Raw genomic sequence first — 22,252 nt, 5'->3', positions numbered from 1 at the left:
AGAATCAATATTTATTATTAACAGATTTTAAAGTGAAGCTAAAAATTGAGATTACAACCTCATTACACTTTTTTTTTTTTTTTTGAGATGGAGTCTCACTCTTGTTGCCCAAGCTGGAGTACAGTGGTGCCAAGTTGGCTCACCGCAACCTCCACCTCCTGGGTTGTTCAAGTGATTCTCCTGCCTTAGCCTCCTGAGTAGCTGGGATTACAGACATGCGCCACCATACCCGGCTAATTTTGTATTTTTAGTAGAGATGGGGTTTCTTCATGTTGGTCAGGCTGGTCTCGAACTCCTGACCTCAGGTGATCCGCCCACCCTGGCCTCCCAAAGTGCTCATTATATCTTTTATCATCGATAAAAGGTATGAATAATGTGACTATCTTCACAAGTCATGCAAGAAAACTGCTTTAATTACTTTTTGACCACATTTACTAAACTAGCGTTTCATGGAATTTCAAAAGGCATTAAAAAAGGAGTGCTGTTGTCATATAAACTTGGGGAATAGTGAGATTAACAAATTTAAGTGAAACTTTTTATTCCAAGATTTATGAATTTTTAATATATTAATATGCATAGTAACACATCAATGGTACACTCCAAAGGTATCTGACCCCAGAACCTTTTTAAAGGGAATATCTATCCATACTTGAAAAACATTTTGGAAAACACTGCTTTGCAGCTACTCCTTACATATACTAGTCAGTAATCATTACATATTACATACTGAGCATTGAAAAATATTTAAATTCATTCATACATTATGTTGAATGAGAAAAGCAAGTCCTAGAACATCATATACAGTAGTGCATAGTGCAATTACTGAAAAAAAAGTGTATATATGCAGAAAAATCTAGAAGCTCTAAAAAATAATAAAGTATACACTTTCTGGAACCCCTGAGGGATAATTTTACCATTTTAAAAATGGCAAAATATTTTGGTTTATTCTCTGTCAAAAACAATTAAAATTCTAAATCTCTTTGAAGCATCATGCCCATTAATCTAGTAGCAATCTGGACTTTAGAACTAAGATAGCACTAAGTTACAGATGAAAGAACTGTTAGAAATATTCTTTTAATTTCCCTTCTCCTTGGCAGGAGTTCACTTAAAAATCTGTGATTATTACTTTCTTAAAAGTTTATAGCAAATAAGCTAAATCTCACTTTTATGGTTTCATAGAAAGGTTTCTTCAAGTCCAAATTCAATCACCCATTATAGTTCTTGCTTGTTATCTATTATTTTAAAACTTTTAAGCAAAGAATGATTAAGTATTGGCCTACATAGTATCTCTTCAGAATTCAGAGTACATATATAAATAAACTTTATGTAAAAATCTTACCTTTCTAATGGGTAAATCCTTGATGAAGTCCATCACAGCTTGTCTATTGGGAAGAATTTGGTATTGTCCATTTGGTTTATTCTTATCACTGCAGACTTTTGCTAACATTGTATTTGGGGCAATGCCTTAAAAGAAAAATACTCTGATGACTCAAAGAAGTTGATATGTATGACTTTTAAATATGTAATAACAAAACAGAAAAAAAAAGTTAATTGCAAAAAGTCTCAAATGATATATAATGCTACTTTAAAAATAACATTTGATTACCCTGTATCTCCCCAGGGCTTGCTATGGTTTTAGGAAAAGAAATTGTACTAGTTATAGTCATTGTGGCAGCAAAAATGAGAAATATTTAATTCTCCATGACATTTTAAAATGTAAGAATAATTTCTGAGCTAAGCAATATTAAGCGTTATTATTAGCTTACTTACTACCTTTAGTAGGAACACAGATTTTTTTTTTTTTTTTTTTTTTTTTTCAGATGGAGTCTTGCTCTGTCGCCCAGGCTGGAGTGCAATGGCGTGATCTTGGCTCACTGCAACCTCCGCCTCCTGGGTTCAAGCGATTCTCCTGTCTCAGCCTCCCGAGTAGCTGGGATTAGAGGCACGCAACACCACGCCTGGCTAATTTTTGTATTTTTAGTAGAGATGGGGGTTTCACCATATTGGTCAGGCTGGTCTTGAACTCCTGACCTCAGGTAGTCCACCAGCTTTGGCCTCCCAAAGTGTTGGGATTACAGGCGTGAGCCATCGTGCCCAGCCCAGATTGTTTTTATAGTGGTTCTATATCTACCTCTAAGAAAAGATACAGAATATAATTTAGGGTGGATGTTTACTCTTTGAAAATGTCTTTTGTGTAGATTACCCACATAAAGCAAAAAATCAAAGATTCTGGTTGCGGTATATTTAAAATAATAATTAGATGGTGTATCCTTTTTATGTTATTCACAAAACAAATTACTATTTTTCAGAAAGATGTTTCACAATTTCTGTGAGTCCTGATTAAGATAATTTGAAATAGGTATATTCAAATATATTCATTAAACAGTTCATTTCAATTGTTAGATAGATCTTCCTAAAATGCATTATTCATTCTCATGCTTTGGTGTAGAAAGAAAAGATTTACCTAATCACAATATGGCTTTTACAAGATAATTCAGGGTCCTCATGATGAATAACAGTTATTATGCTAAGAGACAGTGATGGCCTCATGGGTTATCAACATATGTAAATTTGTTTTTCCTTTTACCAGATGGTCCTGAATTGCTATGTTGCTAGTTAGTATTTCTTTTGTCTCCTACCTTGTGGCCGTCTGGGTTCTCTCCTGCAATCTTGGACAGGATTGAAGTCTCCCAAGGAAAAACTAATAATCAAGTTATTACCTGCAAAACCAATAATATATTTTGTGCTAGAAAAAGATAGCTATATGAAATTTATGGGTCGGGCACGGTGGCTCACACCTGTAATCCCAGCACTTTGGGAGGCCAAGGTGGGTGGATCATGAGGTCAGGAGATGGAGACCATCCTGGCTAACACGGTGAAACACCGTCACTATTGAAAATACAAAAAATTAGCTGGGCATGGTGGCATGCGCCTGTAGTCCCACCTACTTGGGAGGCTGAGGCAGGAGAATCGCTTGAACCCAAGAGGCAGAGGTTGCAGTAAGCTGAATGAGATCGCCCCACTGCACTCCAACCTGGGCAACAGAGCAAGACTCCATTTCAAAAAAAAAAAAAAAAAGAAAGAAACGTATAATCTTTTTTTTTCTTCAGGCTCATAGTCTGCTTAATTCCAATTTACTTACTAGGTTCACAGCTATTCTGAATAGGTAAAGTTGTTAGAAGTTGAATGAAAGACTAGGTAAGTAAAATGTTACTATATACTTTATAATGAGAAACTACTAATATTACACTTGAATTAGCCAGTCTGAAAATTATAACTACAGTGGCCATCAATACCCTTTTAAAATACCTGCACTGGCTGTCAGTGTTGTTTTCTGCTCAATTCTGAAACGAATTTCCTTTACCACTTCCTCGGCTGATGTTCCAAAAACAACTGAGTTTTGGAGTATTTGAGGATTGTTTTGTTCTTCAAAGTTCACTTGGAAAGGATCTCCTGGGGGCTGCAAATCAGAAGGACTCTCTTCAAAAAGTAGTGGAGAGATGGATCGTTCACGCTCACTCAGTTTATTAACTTCCTTTCCTGGATTATCTAAATCATAAACAGGAAAATCACTCACCTTTATTTTAAGAAGTATATACTTCATAAGTTAGGTTTCCCTACATTATTTCTGAAGACAAAAACAAAAATCTAGTTTAGTTTAGTTTCTAGGATCCAAGATCAGAAATGCCATCATTTATCATTTAATGTTTTATAACCATTAAAGAGAACACTGATTATGAATTTTTCTTAAAAAGACTATTATGCATTTCCACAGGATAAATATTAAAAGGAAATATCTTATGAAACTCACTAATGTTCGTACCTAAATTAACTGAAATTCAGAATTAGGTTTCAGTTCACATTATCTTTACCTTAAAAAAAAAAAAAAAGGAAATCTTTTCTTTATTCTTCTTTAGGAAGAAAAAGAATCTTCGAAAATTAGAATTTCGAATATAAGAAAAAATATACAATAATTATTCTGAAAATAAGTTTTGTTTTTAGAAGGAAAAACACTTTTCTTCATTTATGGAAGAAACCTTTTAGATGTTAAAATAATCTGAATTTTCTTCTTTCAAATGCTGATTTTAATTTTGATTTGCTTGTTTATAAAGTGTCACTTTGACCAAGGGCATATTTGTAATAAATAGAAATTACCTGTGAAAGTTATGCTTCTTTGAATATGCAAATTCTTAAGGTCTGACTGGATAATCCAAGTTTAAGAAAAAGAGACGTTATTATTAATAGGCTATAAACTATTATTACAAAGTAAAGTAAAAATACCAGTCTGGTTATTACCTCTTTATATTTATATTTTTCATAAATGGACTGTAAAATATACTTAAATCTATACTGATACTAAAAATGTCTCCATGAACAAATCTATTAAAGCCTGTTTTCTTGGCTTAATGTAGAAGAAATACAATTTAAATGTATTTATAACAACCAAGGTTAGCAACAAAGCTTTCTGATTCCATCTCGTAATTTTATTACATATAAATATTTTCCAAATTAAGGTCAATGCAGAAGAAAAAATTAAATTTCTAGTTTTAAGATGCATATGAATGTATATTACTTGAGAAACGAATTTGGCTGTTTAGGAAAAAATTTTAAAGATAATATAAAATAGATATGACAGACATCTGATTAATTTAAAAATTTAAAATATGTAGTGTGAATTAAGTCATAGATGTTAATTCAGTCAGATGTTTTCCAGATCTGAATTCCAGGGCACATACACAATAAGCCTATTTTCTTTCTTTTTTTTTTTTTGTTTGAGATAGGGTCTCCCTCTTGCCCAGGCTGGAGTGTAGCTAGGACTACAGGCGCAAGCCATCACACTTAGCTAATTTTATAATTTTTTGGTAAAGATAGAGTTTCACAATCTTGCCCAGGGCGGTCTCAAACTCCTGGCCTCAACTGATCCTCCCGCCTCAGCCTCCTAAAGTGCTAGGATTATAAATGTGAACCACCTTGCCTCGCCAATAAGCCTTATTCTCAAACTTACATTAGCTGACATTTATGTGCTTCAGTTCCTGTCATTTTTTAATATTCTGGTTTTAAAATGTAGAACAATTCAGAGGGGAAACAGGCCAGGCAAGGTGGCTCATGTCTGTAATCTCAGCACTTTGGGAAGCTGAGGTGGGAGGATCACCTGAGGTCAGGAGTTCGAGACCAGACTGGCTAACATGGCGAAACCCCATGTCTACAAAAATACAAAAATGAGCCAGGAATGGTGGCGCACAGCTACTCGGGAGGCTGGGGCAGGAGAATTACTTCAACCCAGGAGGCAGAGGTTGCAGTGAGCTGAGATCGTGCCACTGTACTTCAGCCTTGGTGACAGAGTGAGACTCCATCTCAAAAAAATAAAAATAAAAAAATAAATAAAGACTGTGTAACAGTTGAAATGGTATCTACCTGGAGCCCTTTTCCCCATCTGGATGGGTAGAAGTCAAGGTAAAGAAAGCTACAGAAAAACTGCAAACCAAGTAAGTTATCTGCCACATTCATAAACCCGTTCTGCAGAGTTTTTTATGCCATGTTTTGTACCTCATGCCTCTACCACCCTGCCCTCAGGTGAGCCACTGTGAGAGCAGAACTATACAGCAGGAAGCGAAGAATGCTGCCTTCTAGCACATTATCAGAGCTGCTGCAGAATGTTCAGGTACCTTTTCAATCTGAACTACTTTCTACTTTTCTGTGAGGCCTGGCTGTGTAACTAACAGCTGAAGCAGTTTCTTATTTGCTTTGTGACAGAAACATCTTTATAATCCCCATAACTAAGATACTCAGAATGTAACACTAGGATTAAAGCATTTCATTTGGAAGACAAGTGCTAAAAAGTGTAAGGTATTTCAGTTTCTTATATTATCTGGCACTCACCATCCAGATTTACATGGGAGAGTAAACATTTAAAAAATTATTATTTTATTTGTATGTAGAGATGGTAGTTAGCAATATATTTCCAAAGACAAACACCTTTTAGAAAATGGGGAACAGCAAAAAAATGTCTTGGACTTTAGAGGAAGATATATCAATTGCCTGCCACAGTTCCAATGCACTATTGACAATTTCCCGTGGCATGATGTGAGGTGAGACATGCCTGAAAGTCCAGCCCACAGGTATTTATACATGAGAAGAAAAGTTTAACTATTCCAATTACTTAAGAATATGAAAATACATGAAGAGGGCAATATACAAGTAAATATGTTAAAAGCAATAGATATTAAAAATTCACATACTCATAGTGAGTTTGGACATTATAATAAATGAAAAGAACATTAGTAGGCCGGGCGTGGTGGCTCATGCCTGTAATCCCAGCACTTTGGGAGGCCAAGGCGGGCTGATCACCTGAGGTCAGGAGTTTGAGATCAGCCTGGCCAACATGGTGAAACCCCACCTCTACTAAAAATACAAAAAATTAGTCGGGTGTGGTGGCACGCGCCTCTAATCCCAGGTACTCGGGAGGCTGAGGCAGGAGAACTGCTTGAACCCAGGAGGCGGAGGTTGCAGTGAGCTGAGACTGCACCACTGCACTCCAGCCTGGGCAACAGAGTGAGACCCTACCTCAGAAAAAAAGAAAAAAATTAGTAGAAAATGAAAACATTTACTTTAATCCCAATGTAAAAATTTCAAAACATCATGCAAGTAATTGTTATGGGAGGCCCTCAGGGGATGCTTTGACACAATTATTTAATGATTTTCCCTCATTCTCTTGTGAAAGTAAGGAATTAATAAAGTAAGACTTTTTACAAAGTGACATCAGGCTTTATGTTCCACATCCTCAAACAATAAAGTTACACCAAATAAGGAAAACCTTTTGCTCTGTGCCTCTGTGTCCAGAAATGATGATTATTGTTTAATGTTCCTATAAAAGAAAAGAGAGAGCTATCCCTTAGGACTTTAAATAAGGTAATGAAGTTGTATTTGGTGCCCATATTAAACTTGCTCCAAATGATGTGAGTCACAAATAATGTGAGAGAGTTAATGTCATTGTGGATCTACCATTTTTGCTTCAGGGAAAGTTACAAACAGGTCTCCCCAGCACTGCCTGGCCCGTCTGAAGCAATGAGTGGTGCACGTGAAATGTTCCTGTGGGTTGTGAGCAAACCCTTCTGTGTCACTTTTTCATCCAGGTGAACTTTGTCCAGGGGTCCAGGACATCTCAGACATAATCATACCTTTGACAAAATGTTGAAAGCAGTATGTGTAATATCTGCATGTTTCTTGGCATTGCTTTTGGATAGGTCATAAAGGGATTATTTTTTTTAAAAAACCCTGGAGTCTTGAAATCATAAAGTCTAAGGCAAAGAAGGGAGTGGGAAGTCATTAATTTTGGCAGAGCTAAAAACAGTCATAATTGCTATAATAATTAGATTATAGAAAATTAGGAGAATGAAGAAAAATAGAATCGTCCAATGTTTTGATATGTTTGAGGCTAGTCTTTTCTAACAACAACAACAAAAGGCCACTTTAAACAGATAACTTCCTCAGCTTCAATGCCATCCAAACTCTTTGTTAGTTAGACCTTAGGAAAATAACTGCTATAAAATTACTTTGTTCAGGGACTCTGCAGACTCTTAAGCTTAGAGATTTAAGAATCACATTTTGTTTACATGTGATATTCTACATGTTTAACTCAGAAAACACACTGGTATTTTTAAAATTTTCTGATTTTACATTTTTATAAAGGTACATCTATTCCTTCTACCTATGCAGGCTAATAAATTAATTGGATTAATTCAAAGAGTTGTGGGTTTTTTTTTTCACTGCTTCTTGGTTTGATAGTCTTAATAAGTTGCTTACCATTTTCTACAGAGTTTCCCATTTTGATGAAATACCTTCTTTTATCCTCAGGCCAATTTTGTCTTTCTTCTAAGTGCTTTGTTATATTCAAGTAGGCTTCATCAAGACTCATGGCCATAAAATTGGGATCATAATCAGCAAGTATTTCCTTAACCTTCAAAGGAAACAAAAAAAAGTTTAAATTTTGCTGTGATAGCAAACTTCTTCTGTCATATGTAGCTGATAAGAAATGTTAATATTCTTAGTTTGCAACTACAGTAACAATCCTGCAGTCAATAGCTCATGGATTTAAGGAAAAAATAATCCACTACCAGGGAATATTTTCAAAATTTCCTTTTGTATTAAAATAGACCATGAAGGCAGAAGACCACAAAGTAGCTTCATTTGATACAATCTCTATTTAGCTACCTATATCTGGTTATAATAAGCAATTCAAATAAATCTCAGATAACATTATCTGGTAGGCCCATACAAAAAAATGGTTAAGGTTTTAGGTAGCTCGTCAGAAGCTGAAGTGGGAATGACAGGATTCTATTCCCTCCTGCCTTTTGTGATTTATTGTTTTTGGTTCATTTTAAAAAGGAATAATCTTATATAAAGGTACTATGTTGCTTTAGAAAGTATTCCAATTAATTATAACATGCACATAAAAGTCCACTTAACATTAATTAATGCATTAATCCATACAGGAAAATGAATGTTTTCTATTTCCTATTACTTATTAAGATCTGGAATGGAAAAAAATGACAATCTATAGTGTACTCCATGATTACCTTAAATGATGGGGAAAAGTCTGGAGTAACATCTTAGGATAAAAGAAATACATATAAAGATTAGAATTATAGTTGCTGTAATTCAGAAATGCCTTTTATATAACATAGTGTTACTACATAAAACTATGACTTTTTTTTCTAACCACTTAAGTATTAGCTATAATTAGAGGCAATAGTTGTCAAAATAATATGCATATTGTCCAGCTTGGGTGAGAGTGAGACCCTGCCTCAAAAAAAAATGTATATTAGAAAACGTATTTGCTGAATTATGTTATGCTTCCATTTAGCTTTTAAAACTGTCTACTGTATGATAAGAAAACTGTTTCTTGTTTTATAAAAAGAAAGGTTTTTAGCTTAATATAATTATGAACAGCTGAGTCAAAGGGAATTTTAGAAAATGGTGATATAAAGTTGGCCAAGTTTTACTCAGAGAGTGCCTTAATTAGCTTTGTTCTTGTTATAACGTGCTCAAATAGAATCTTTCCAATGAAAATGAAACTCTGTGAAGTCTGTAACTGGCAGCCAACTGAGATTCTGAATGAGAAGTACTCCCTAGAGACACTGTTGAGTATTTATTAACTTCCTTTACATAGGATATTGCTGTAAGAATTAAAAGAGACGTTCCAGTAAAAATCAAGCACTTAAAGCTCCAATATTTTGGATAAAACAAAAATGGCTAACTGGGCATGGTGGCTCATGCCCAGCACTTTGGGAGGCCTGGGCAGGATAATTTTTTGAGGCCAGGAGTTTAAGCCTAGCCTGAGCAACATAGGGAAACCCTATCTCTGCAAAAAAAATTTAAAATTAGGAGGGTGTGGTGATGCATGCCTGTCATTCTAGCTACTCAGGAGGCTGAGGCCAGAGGATTGTTTAACTCAAGAGTTTAACGTTACAGTGAGGTATGATCGAGTTACAGCACTCCAGCCTGGGCTATGGGGTGAGACCCTGTCTCAAAAAAAACGGGAGGGGTTTTTCTTAAATTTTCTAACCAAGTCATGAATATTCATGTATCCATAGGCAGTGATGAATTTGTTCTACAGTTCATTTACACATAAGAACTCATTTGTTATCTGCAAATAAACTAGCTAGATCCGGCTCAAATTTGCAGAGTTCTCTGGCTTACATAAATAACCAGACTAAAATAACTAAAAACGCTTTGGTTTTCACTGGCATACTGCCACAAGTTTTGCTGAGTTAAAGTACGACTTTAAAAAATACCTTTTCTTACTAAACTTTTGTAGGATTTTTAAAACTTCTTAAAAGGCTATATTTATGATTAGTATTTTATCTCTTTTTAATTAGGAATACAATGAAAGAGATAAGCAGTAACCAAATGTAAGTGTGCTCCCCTCTCCTCCACCACCTTTTCAGAGGTATGCACAAAGCACTTGCTGTCACAGACTGCCTTGGACAGAAAAAAAAAAAACAAAAAAACCTGTGTTTAAACTTGGAATAGTGTCACTTCTAGGGAAAATGAGGTGGAATACAAATAAGACGGGTGAATTTAAAGACCCCTGGTATAACTAAAGAGTAATAAGTATTAGGTCACAGTTTTTTAAGTGTTTCCATTCAGGCAGCAGTCTTAAACACATTTTACTATAGCAGTCTAAAAATATTTGATGTAGCAGTCTAAAATTTTAATTCAAAAATTAAATTCCAGCACTGCATGATAGACAAGTTGTCATAAAAAACAGAAAAAATGGCAGTTTTCACAAATGACAGTTTGGCAATTTTAGTAAATAATCAAATCTACTTCAAAGATCCTTTTCAAAGCAATGGATTACTCCCTTTTCAATTATCAGTCTCTTAGACAGCAAATGATTATGGGGCAAGTAAAGTAGGCTAATCAAAATACATGAATTTTGTCACTGTTTAACAACATTAATAAATAATTATTCAGACAATAGGTTGAAATTAATGAGTAGATTCTGTAAGTTATAAATAAAATGTGGTTCTAGAAAAAATGTATATTGTACATTAAGAAAAAATAGCTAAATTTAATTTTATATTATCATTAAGGCAGTTCAAAGTTTGAGGAAATGGGAAGAGTTTTCTAAGCAAATGAAAACTGCATGGAAAGGCAAAGAATTGGGAAAAAGAATGATGTATTCCGGATGCTACATGCAACTCAGTATTCAATATACAAGCTGAAGAAGTGATAGGAGGCTCAACTGAAAGGATAATCTAAGACCAAATCCTACCTGCTAAGGCATTTGGACTTGAGACTCTGTAGGTGACAGGAACTCAGTGAAAGCCTAAAGTAGGGGTGAGACATTAACTTACCTCTTTACTCACAGCTCGGTATTTGTCAAAGTTTGGGGGCATTATTATAAGTTGTGGGCACAGTCTCTTAGCAATAAATCCTGGCATGGCTGCACGAACACCAAATCTCCTTGCATGGTAATTTGAAGTAGACTGAAAGAAAATTGACCACATGGAAAAAAATATACAAACCTAAATGGACATATTGATCAATGCATTCATAAGAAACACATTAATATGTGCATTTTCAATTCAAGGACATTTCATTTATAGGCCACTGTTTTGTTTTTGTTTTTTTCCAAAAATAGAATGTATTAAGCAATGTTTTTTATTAATGACTCAAGGTCATCATTCTATCATATCTTTTTTTTTTTAAATTATACTTAAAGTTTTAAGGTACATGTGCACAATGTGCAGGTTAGTTACATATGTATACATGTGCCATGCTGGTGTGCTGCACCCATTAATTCGTCATTTAATATTAGGTATATCTCTTAATGCTATCCCTCCCCCCTCCCCCCACCCCACGGCAGCCCCCGGTGTGTGATGTTCCCCTTCCTGTGTCCATGTGTTCTCACTGTTCAGTTCCTACCTATGAGTGAGAACATGCAGTATTTGGTTTTTTGTCCTTGTGATAGTTTGCTGAGAATGATGGTTTCCAGCTTCATTCATGTCCCTACAAAGGACATGAACTCATCATTTTTTATGGCTGCATAGTATTCCATGGTGTATATGCACCACATTTTCTTAATCCAGTCTATCATTGTTGGACATTTGGGTTGGTTCCAAATCTTTGCTATTGTGAATAGTGCCACAATAAACATATGTGTGCATGTGTCTTTACAGCAGCATGATTTATAATCCTTTGGGTATATACCCAGTAATGGGATGGCTGGGTCAAATGGTATTTCTAGTTCTAGATCCCTGAGGAATCGCCACACTGACTTCCACAATGGTTGAACTAGTTTACAGTCCTACCAACAGGGTAAAAGTGTTCCTATTCCTCCACATCCTCTCCAGCACCTGTTGTTTCCTGACTTTTTAATGATCGCCATTCTAACTGGTATGAGATGGTATCTCATTGTGGTTTTGATTTGCATTTCTCTGATTATAGTCCACTGTTTTAATCCAAGTTTTGACTTATTCTGTCACGGTATTTTGATACCATGACCCTCTCCCATTACTATCCCTACATTTATAATGTGATACCAAGTATAAGCAAGACTGTGCTAATAAAAAGATTTTCTTGTATTTCTACCAACTAAACTTCATTGGTTTTAAGGCATACTTGTTATAGAATGAATATCAAAGTTTGGATGATAGTGAGTTATGTTACATGAAAGTAATAATATGGTAAGTTGTATAGAATAGTCATAAAATAATAATATAGTACAAATAGTATAGATGTTACATTATAGAAAGTAATAGTATAGTATAATAGTAAACTTTTGGGATTTGCTCTATTTGGGATTTTGGAAACTTTTCATCTAGAACAAAAATAAAAGGTCTACTATGTGGTCAGCCAAATTAAGTCTCTAAAATGAAGTGATTAACACTTAAAATAAGTTTAGAAATTAAGGTTTTTTTTTTAAGGCTTAATTATCTTTTTTGCTGAAAACATTTTGACTAGGAGATGGAACTACAAAAGTGTGAGAGTAACAAGGAGACTATTGCTTATTAAATCCTGTTGGTGATGATATCTGATGAAAGTGTATGTGAACGTGGTAGATCACAGTACTATTTATAAAACAAATTTTATCACAAATTAAATCCTTATTTAGAATCTCAAGTGAAATTTCAAAGAAATGCAAAACAGAATCAAATGAAGGGATTATTTCAGAATAATATGAATTTTCCTCTAATGATTTTCAAATGGCACTTAAAACATCTTGATAGTACTCAGAACTATACTAATCCTTGGTCAGTGTTCTGGAACAGAAAATGTGGATAGCACTGGAAACAAAACCAATGCATTAGTAAATAAGTTTAATATAATTGACATAAAAGCTAGATCTATAGTAGAGGACAAAGAAACTTTTAAATAAGAATTTCTCTAACTTTTAGATTTGTGGTATATTGTAGATCACAGCCACAATACTTTACAAGTTACTCTTATCAAAAGTGGGTTCTAGTTCCTCATGCCACGTGACTTGCCTTGATGAAAATAATGTGAGGGAAGTGACACTGAGTTCTGAAACCTAGGCTTTTGCTTTTTGTAATCCAGCAACCATTGTAAATATTTTGGGGTAGATTACTAAATGTTGAAGCAACAATGGAGAGGAGAAAGTTCTGAAGCTGGAATCCATTCCAATCTCCTCAGTGGAAGTGCCAGACCTGTGAATGAAGCCATCTTGGATTTTTTAGCCTCAGTTAAATTGCCCTAGCCAACTCCAGGTAGAGCAGGGTTGAGCATCGCCACCGCACTCTGCTCAAATTACAGAATCATGAGCAAATAAATTTTGGCTGTCCACTAAATACTGGGGGAGGCTGTTATGCAGCAATAGGTAACTGCTGTAGGATCTCAGTTGCAACTCTCAGTGCCAGGTCAGAACATTTCAAAAATCCATCAAATTCACCAAAAAAGAATTCTATCAGTAGGAATAATCAAACAATCACTCCCATTAATTTGTAGATATACTTTCATATGTTTAATAGGACAAAAAGTTATGCTTAGTAGAAGGGAAAACTATTTGTTCAACATACAAAAGGGGTAATCTTTGTTTAAATATAACAAATACTAATTTTGAATTTAGAAACAATAACTGATTTTTAGGAGGACAGAAATTGTAGGAAAGAAAATATTTTGTAGATTTCAAAAGCAGTTGGTTTAGCTTTAACATGGCTACAGCAAGTTTGTATGTATACACATACACAAACATACATAAATTTATGGTGTTATATCTTAATAAAATTAAATATATTTTTTGAAATATTTATTGATGATTTGTAGGAAAGGGGAGTTTTCTTTCAAAAAACAGTGTTTTGGAATCAGAGTTATCAGTTGCCTGCATACTCACAGAGGCAGAGATAAAAAAACAAACAGATTATAGTTTTATAATAAAATAATCACTCAGTAAGAATTAGTTTTGTAGCTAAGGCATGGGAAGGAGTTAGGAACAGGGAAGAACTCTTCTTGTTTATCTAATACTTTTAAAATATTATCTCATCTATTTTAGTTGCTACTTTTAATTTCCAACACACTTTCAGCCACACATAGCTATCCTGGTTCTTCTAAGGTTAGAGTGGTAAAAAGGAAGAGCAACTCAGTAATCAGAAAAGCAAAAGTTCTAAGTCATGGGAAAAACAATTTAACTGCATTCTAAATGTACTCTATTAACGAAGTATGTTATTCCAGAACTAGGGTTGGCAAACCTTTTCTTTTCTGTGAAAGTCCAGATAGCAATCATTTTAGGCTTTGCAGATCACTGAATTATTGAACTCTGCTCTTTTAGTGCAACAATAGTAATAAATAAATGGGTGTGACTTTGTTCCAATAAAAAGCTGGATTTGGCCTGCAGACCAGTTTGAAAATCTCTATTAATACTTTAGAATAACATTTCCTTTTCTTTCTTCTTCAACTCTCTTTAACTAGAAGGGTTACTTATGGAAAAATTTAATTTGCCATGGAAATTATTAGGTTTGTAACTTTGGGCAAGTTATTAAACATCTCTCTGAGTTTTCTTTTTTGCCAAATGGAAATAAAAACTAGTACATTAAAGCAGCAGCTCCTAACCTTTTTGGCACCAGAGACTGGTTTTGTGGAAGACAATTTTTCCACGGACTGGTGGGGTGATAGTTTTGAGATGATTCAAGCACGTTACATTTATTGTGCACTTTATTCCTATTATAATTACATTGTAATATATAATGAAATAATTACACAACTCACCATAATGTAGAATCAATGGGAGCCCTAAGCTTGTTTTCCTGCAATTAGACAATCCCATCTGGGGGTGATGGGAGACAGTGACAGATCATCAGGCATTTGATTCTCATAATGAGTATGTAACTTGGATCCCTCGCATGTGCAGTTCACAATAGAGTTTGCGCTCCTATGAGAATCTAATGCCACAACTCATCTGACAGAGCTCGGGCATACTGCAAGTGATGGGAAGTGGTTGTAAATACAGACGAAGCTTCGTTTGCTTGCCTGACGCTCACCTCGTGTTGTGAGGCCCAGTTCCTGACAGACCATGGACCAATATCAATCTGTGAACTGGGGGTTGGGGTCCCCTGCCTTAAAGTATGTTGAAAGGATTCAGTAATTGAGTCATATATAAGGTACCCAGAAAAATACTCAGCAAACTGGTAGACCTCAATAAAGAATTCCCCCTTCATGAAACAGTAAAGCTTACTTGAATATGTTATAAAATTTCCTTTATGTCTTTGATCTTTACTTACCAGCATACTCATTGATCCTACAGCAATGGGTTTATCTTTCAATTCTGGATTGTCCCTCATTTCTACAGCTGCATAGAAAGCATCCATGTCAATGTGCACTATGGTATTGCTCAAATTTCGGCTCTGTTCTAATTCCATTGCAAATCTGTCAACCTTAATTTTTTAAAAAAGTTAACATACTTTTAGACAACATAATATTGAAACACCATTAACCACAACATTAATCTTAATTTATTAAGTGTCTATCAGTCTCTGTCCACACACCCATTCATCCATCCATCCATCCATTCATCCATCCACCCATCCACTTACTTATGGGTGTGTATTTTGTTGTTCACGGGTGTTTATGGGTTTATATTTTATTATTGTTTATAAGTGTTTATCTATGTATATTTTATTGTTTTTTAAATTAAAATTAGTAATTGCTTTTATTTTCATAGAGACAGCCTATCCTCAAATATAATTCCCTACCAACTCTTTCATCTCTCCATACCCTCAGGCACATAACAGGAACTTAATATTTAACGAATGAATGATCTAATCCAACTGCTTTTATCAAATGATTCTACTGCTTTATAAATTTGGAGTCCAACTCACTATAACTAAAAGCTTCAATGTAAGTAAAATAAACAACTGACATTTGATTCATAATAATAATGTCTTAAAAAAGCAACAAAGGAAATATACAACAAAAGATAATACCTCTTTGGCATATGATGTTTATGCTGAACAGTAAGGTACAACTGAAGATACTGAAGCATAATGTAAATGTTCCCTCTGTAGAACTGCTTTTATAATGTTAAAATTTGATGTTAATCTATACAAGTAAAATTTAAAACCCAAGCTGTAATTTATTCTTCATGAACTTTAATATATATGTCAAATACAATAGTGAAGATTCTTAATCTTTAAAGAATTTTAGTTTCTTCAGAGAAAAAGAGTTAGATTTACAACAAGAAAGAATAGAAAGGGGGTAGAAATAAACAAAGGAAGCAAGTAAGAAAAGTGATTATGTAGCAGACATACTCATTTCTAACTTCCATTTTTGTGGCCGGCCTCCACTATCAAGGCAAGAAAGGCTAAATACTCACTTTCACAGCTTACCCTGCAGCTGGAGGTGGCTGTGTAATAGTTGTGATCTATGCAACATAGAGAAGTTACCAAGACCATTAAAGTAAAAATCATAAGAAAGCTATTAAATAAGCTGGAAAACACACAGAACATAGAACAGTACCTGGTACATGGCACAAGTTCAATAAATGCATCTATTACTAAAAGGATCAATGGATAGCTGCATAATAAAACATTAAAAACTGAGAGAAAAACAGCCAGCAATGAGCAAGTGGGGTCATCTATGGAACGTGGAGTTCCCTCTAGCAAGTTTTCTCAAAGGTGGAGAGCTACAGGTGTATATGTGGCTTTTTCCCTCATGTTGGACTCCAGCTTTGCCTCCACTCTGCAGAATTTTTTTTATGTCCTTCCTTCTTAGTCTTATTATGACACTAGCTGCCCACTAGTCGCAGGTTAAAACTATAACTCCTCTTTTAGAAGCAATCACCCTGACTCATGTTTGTCTCCAGGAGGTACAGTGAAATCTGTAGGAGGCTTCCCCTTGTTTAGGCTACAGCTCACTGAATGACCTGGGTTGCTCTATGCCTTCCTCAGGCTGTTCCTCTGTCTAGAGTGCCTTTCCAAGCTCTGTCACAAGCCTTCAAGAATCAGCTGAAATATCTCTTCGTATCTTAATGGAATGTCTGTCCTCGGTGCCACAGAATTTAATGTTCCTTGTTTTCCTGCTCTTGCATGGCACTTACTGTATTAGATACTAAATTGTCAGTTCCTTCAGGAGAAAGACCTTATCTGATTTCAAATTATTTTCTCACAAGAGAGATGGGGAGGGGAGACTAGAAGGAGAAAAATAATGAATTTATAGCAGTATATTAAAGTTGGTGTAAAAAGTGAAAGGAGTACTAGTAGAAAAATCTTGAAGAAGGCTAACTTCTTACAGTAAAATCCCATATCTAATAAATGGAACCTTTCAATATTACCAAAATTTAACATGCTAATTAAAACCTACTTCTTTTAGTACCTCAATTCTGAATCAGAGAATAGCACCATGACCACATATAAACAAATTATGGAGATTAACAAAAACAAACGTAAACTAAAAACTACTCTATTTTAATCCAGAAAATATACCTAAGAAATTACAGTCAAATGAGAATAAGAAAGTGGCATCTGAAATACTTGGACATGGAATCATCTAGAAAAGAAAAAGATAATAAATAGAAAGCAAGTCAAATGGGAAAAAATTTTCCTCAGACTCATATATTAATGCTATAATAATGTCTTCAGCAAGCTATTCTTTTTTTGTGCTTAAAGCAAGTGTAGTTGCCAAAAGGAAACCTCTCCACTGCATGACTCATACATTCCACTTTCCTTTACTATCTCTCATTAGTCACCCGTCTGAACTCTTTTCTTTCTACATCAACCAGATGCATGCCACTACTGCTTTTAAAAGTTTCTTCAACTGAAATCCCCATTCATATTGTCCTTTCTTCCATTTTCCAATGACTTTCAAGTTCTGATCTGAGTCTCCAACATGCACATCATTCCTTTTGCTACTGCTCAAAACTGGTGTGTGTCACACTGGTTAAGAATAACGGCTTTGGGGATTCCTGGGCAAGATGGCCAAATAGGAACAGCTCCTGTCTGCAGCTCCCAGTGAGACCAAGGCAGAAGGCAGGTGATTTCTGCATCTCCAGCTGAGGTACCCGGCTCACCTCACTGGGACTGATTAGAAAGTGGGTGCAGGCCACGAAAGGCTAGGAGAAGCAGGGTGGGGTGTCACCTCACCTGGGAAGCACAAGGGGTCTGGGAACTCCCTCCCCTAGCCAAGGGAAGCCATGAGGGACTGTGCTGTTGGTGAGGGACGGTACTATCCAGCCTAGATATTACGCTTTTCCCACTGTCTTCACAACCTGGAGACCAGGAGATTTCACTGGGTGCCTACACAACCAGGGCCTTGGGTTTCAAGCACAAAACTGGGCAGCCATTTGGGCAGACACTGAGCTAGCTGCAGGAGTTTTTTTTCATACCCCAGTGGTGCCTGAACGCCAGAGAGACAGAACCATTCATTCCCCGGGAAAGGGGCCTAAAGCCAGGGAGCTGAGTGGTCTGGCTCAGCAGATCCCACGCCCACGGAGCCCAGCAAGCTAAGATCCACCGGCTTGAAATTCTCGCTGCCGGCAGAGCAGTCTGAAGTTGACCTGGGATGCTCCAGCTTGGTGAAGGGCGGTGCGTCATCCATTACTGAGGCCTGAGTAGGCGGTTTTCCCCTCACAGTGTAAACAAACCCAGCGGGAAGTTGGAACTGGGTGGAACCCACCACAGCTTGGCAAGGCCACTGTAGCCAGACTGCCTTCCTAGATTCCTCCTCTCTGGGCAGGGCATCTCTGAAAGAAAGGCCGCAACCCCAGTCAGGGGCTTATTGATAAAACTGCCATCTCCCTGGGACAGAGCACCTGGGGAAAGGGGCAGTTGTGGGTGCAGCTTCTGCAGACTTAAACATTCCTGCCTGCTGGCTCTGAAGAGAGCAGCAGATCGCCCAGCACAGCGCTCAAGCTCTGCTAAGGAACAGACTGCCTCCTCAAGTGGGTGCCTGACCCCAATGCCTCCTGATGGCAGGGGATGACAGACACCTCATACAAGAGAGCTCCAGCTGGCATCTGGTGGTGCCCCTCTGGGATGAAGCTTCCAGAGGAAGGAAAAGGCAGCAATCTTTGCTGTTCTGCAGCCTCCACTGGTGATACCCAGGCAAACAGGGTCTGGAGTAGACCTCCAACAAACTCCAGCAGAACTTCAGAAGAGGGTCCTGCTAGAAGGAAAAATAACAAACAGAAAGCAACAGCATCAACATCAACAAAGAGGATAACCACGCAAAAACCCCATTCAAAGGTTACCAACATCAAAGACTAAAGGTAGATAAATCCACAAAGATGAGGAAAAAACAGTGCAAAAAGGCTGAAAATTCCAAATAACAGAACACCTCTTTTCCTCCAAAGGATCACAACTTCATGCCAGCTAGGGAACAAAACTGGATGGAGAATGAGTTTGACAAACTGACAGAAGTAGGCTTCAGAAGGTGGGTAATAACAAAGTCTCCGAGCTAAAGGAGCATATTCTAACCCAATGCAAGGAAGCTAAGAACCTTGATAAAAGGTTACAGGAACTGCTAACTAGAATAACCAGTTTAGAGAAGAACATAAACGACCTGATGGAGCTGAAAAACACAGCACAAGAACTTCGTGAAGCATACACAAGTATCAATAGCTGAATTGATCAAGCGGAAGAAAAGATATCAGAGACTGAAGATCAACTTAATGAAATAAAACATGAAGACAAAGTTAGAGAAAAAAGAATAAAAGGAATGAACAAAGCCTCCGAGAAATATGGGAGTATGTGAAAAGACCAAACCTACGTTTGATTGGTGAAACTAAAACTGACAAGAAGAATGGAACCAAGTTGGAAAACACTCTTCAGGATATTATCCAGGAGAACTTCCCCAACCTAGCAAGAAATGCCAACATTCAAATTCAGGAAATACAAAGAGAACCACAAGATACTCCTCAAGAAGAGCAACCGCAATCATCAGATTCACCAAGGTTGAAATGAAGGAAAAAATGTAAAGGGCAGCCAGAAAGAAAGGTCAGGTTACAAAGGGAAGTCCATCAGAATAACAGCAGATCTCTCTGCAGAAACCCTACAAGCCAGAACAGAGTGGGGGCCAAGATTCAACATTCTTAAAGAATTTTCAAGCCAGAATTTCATATCCAGCTAAACTAAGCTTCATAAGTGAAGGAGAAATAAAATCCTTTACAGACAAGCAAATGCCGAGGAATTCTGTCACCACCAGACCTGCCTTACAAGAGCTCCTGAAGGAAGCACTGAATATGGAAAGGAAAAACCAGTACCAGGCACTGCAAAAGCATACCAAAATGTAAAGACCACTGACACTTGAAGAACCCGTATCAACTAATGGGCAAAATAACCAGCTAGCATCATTATGACAGGATCAAAATAAATGCCCCAATTAAAAGACACAGACTGGCAAATTGGATAAAGAGTCAAGACCCATCAGTGTGCTCTATTCAGGAGACCCATCCCACATGCAAAGACACATATAGGCTCAAAATAAAGAGATGGAGGAAGATTTACCAAGCAAAAAAGAAAGGAAAGAAAGAAAAGAAAAGAAAGAAAGAAAGAAGGAAAGAAAGAAAAAAAAAACAAAAGAGGGGTTGCAATCCCAGTCTCTGATAAAACAGATTTTAAACCAACAAAGATGAAAAGAGACAAAGAAGGGCATTACATAATGGTAAAGGGATCAATGCAACAAGAAGAGCTAACTATCCTAAACATATATGCACCCAATACAGTAGCACCCAGATTCATAAAGCAAGTTCTTAGAGACCTACAAAGAGACTTAGACTCCCACACAATAACAGTGGGAGACTTTAACACCCCACTGTCACTATTAGACAGATCAACAAGACAGAAAATTAACATGGATATTCAGGACTTGAACTCAGCTCTGGACCAAGCAGACCTAATAGACATCTACAGAACTTTCCACCCCAAATCAACAGGATATACATTCTTCTCAGCACCACATCACAATTATTCTAAAATTGACCACATAATTGGAAGTAAAACACTCCTCAGCAAATGCAAAAGAACAGAAATCATAACAAACAGTCTCTCAGACCACAATGCAATCAAATTAGAACTCAGGATTAAGAAACTCACTCAAAATTGCACAACTACATGGAAACTGAACAACCTGCTCCTGAATGACTCCTGGATAAATATGAAATTAAGGCAGAAATAAGTAAGTTCTTTGAAATCAATGAGAACAAAGACACAATGTACCAGAATATCTGGGACACAGCTAAAGCAGTGTTTAGAGGTAAATTTATAGCACTAAATGCCCATAGGAGAAAGCAGGAACGATCTAAAATCAACACCCTAACATCACAATTAAAATAATTAGAAAAGCAAGAGCAAACAAATTCAAAAGCTAGCAGAAGACAAGAAATAACTGATATCAGAGCAGAACTGCAGGAGATAGAGACAGGAAAATCCCTTAAAAAAATCAATGAGTTCAGGAGCTGGTTTTTTTGAAAAGATTAACAAAATAGGCAGACTGCTAGCCAGACTACCAACCAAAAAAAAGGCCAGGACCAGACAGATTCACAGCCAGACACGGTGGCTCATGTCTGTAATCCCAGCACTTTGGGAGGCTGAAGTGAGCAGATCACCTGCGGTCGGGAGTTCAAGACCAGCCTGACCAGCAAGGAGAAACCCCATCTCTACTAAAAACACAAAAATTCACAGCTGAGTTCTACCAGAGGTACAAAGAGGAGCTGGTACCATTCCTTCTAAAACTATTCCAAACAACAGAAAAAGAGGGACTCCCTGCTAACTCATTTTATGAGGCCAGCATCATCCTGATACCAAAACCTGAGAGAGACACAACAACAACAAAAAAATTTCAGGCCAATATCCCTGATGAACATCAATGTAAAAATCCTCAATAAAATACTGGCAAACTGAATCCAGCAGTACATTAAAAAACTTATCCACCACGATCAAGTCGGCTTCATCCCTGGGATGCAAGGCTGGTTCAACATATGCAATTCAATAAACGTAATCCATCACATAAACAGAACCAACGACAAAAACTACATGATTATCTCAATAGATGGAGAAAAGGCCTTGGATAAAATTCAACACCCCTTCATGCTAAAAACTCTCAATAAACTAGGTATCGATGGAACGTATCTCAAAATAATAAGAGCTATTTACGACAAACCCACACCCAATATCATACTGAATGGACAAAAGCTGGAAGCATTCCCTTTGAAAACCAGCACTAGACAAGGATGTCCTCTCTCACCACTCCTATTCAACATAGTATTAGAAGTTCTGGTCAGGGCAATCAGGCAAGAGACAGA

The 22,252-nt window shown here is 36.5% G+C and overlaps 1 protein-coding gene across 18 annotated transcripts in view; it reads right to left on the bottom strand.

Moving 5' to 3' along the window:
• POLK (DNA polymerase kappa) overlaps window positions 1-22,252 on the bottom strand; it is a 91,669-nt gene that overhangs the window by 18,524 nt on the left and 50,893 nt on the right. For 6 of the 18 annotated variants that reach the window (XM_063724021.1, XM_024246849.3, XM_063724024.1 and 3 more), the window contains 6 exon segments: window positions 15,240-15,392; window positions 10,860-10,991; window positions 7,804-7,957; window positions 3,310-3,549; window positions 2,640-2,720; window positions 1,340-1,464 (listed from right to left, as the gene is read on the bottom strand). In XM_063724021.1, coding sequence (XP_063580091.1) covers window positions 1,340-1,464; window positions 2,640-2,720; window positions 3,310-3,549; window positions 7,804-7,957; window positions 10,860-10,991; window positions 15,240-15,392 — 885 coding nt within the window. 18 annotated transcript variants of the gene reach the window in all.

Source organism: Pongo abelii, chromosome 4, assembly GCF_028885655.2.
Source record: "Pongo abelii isolate AG06213 chromosome 4, NHGRI_mPonAbe1-v2.0_pri, whole genome shotgun sequence".
Classification (NCBI taxonomy): Eukaryota; Metazoa; Chordata; class Mammalia; order Primates; family Hominidae; genus Pongo; species Pongo abelii.
The sequence above is the reverse complement of the archived record's forward strand: the minus strand, read 5'-3'. Positions and strand labels throughout refer to the sequence as shown.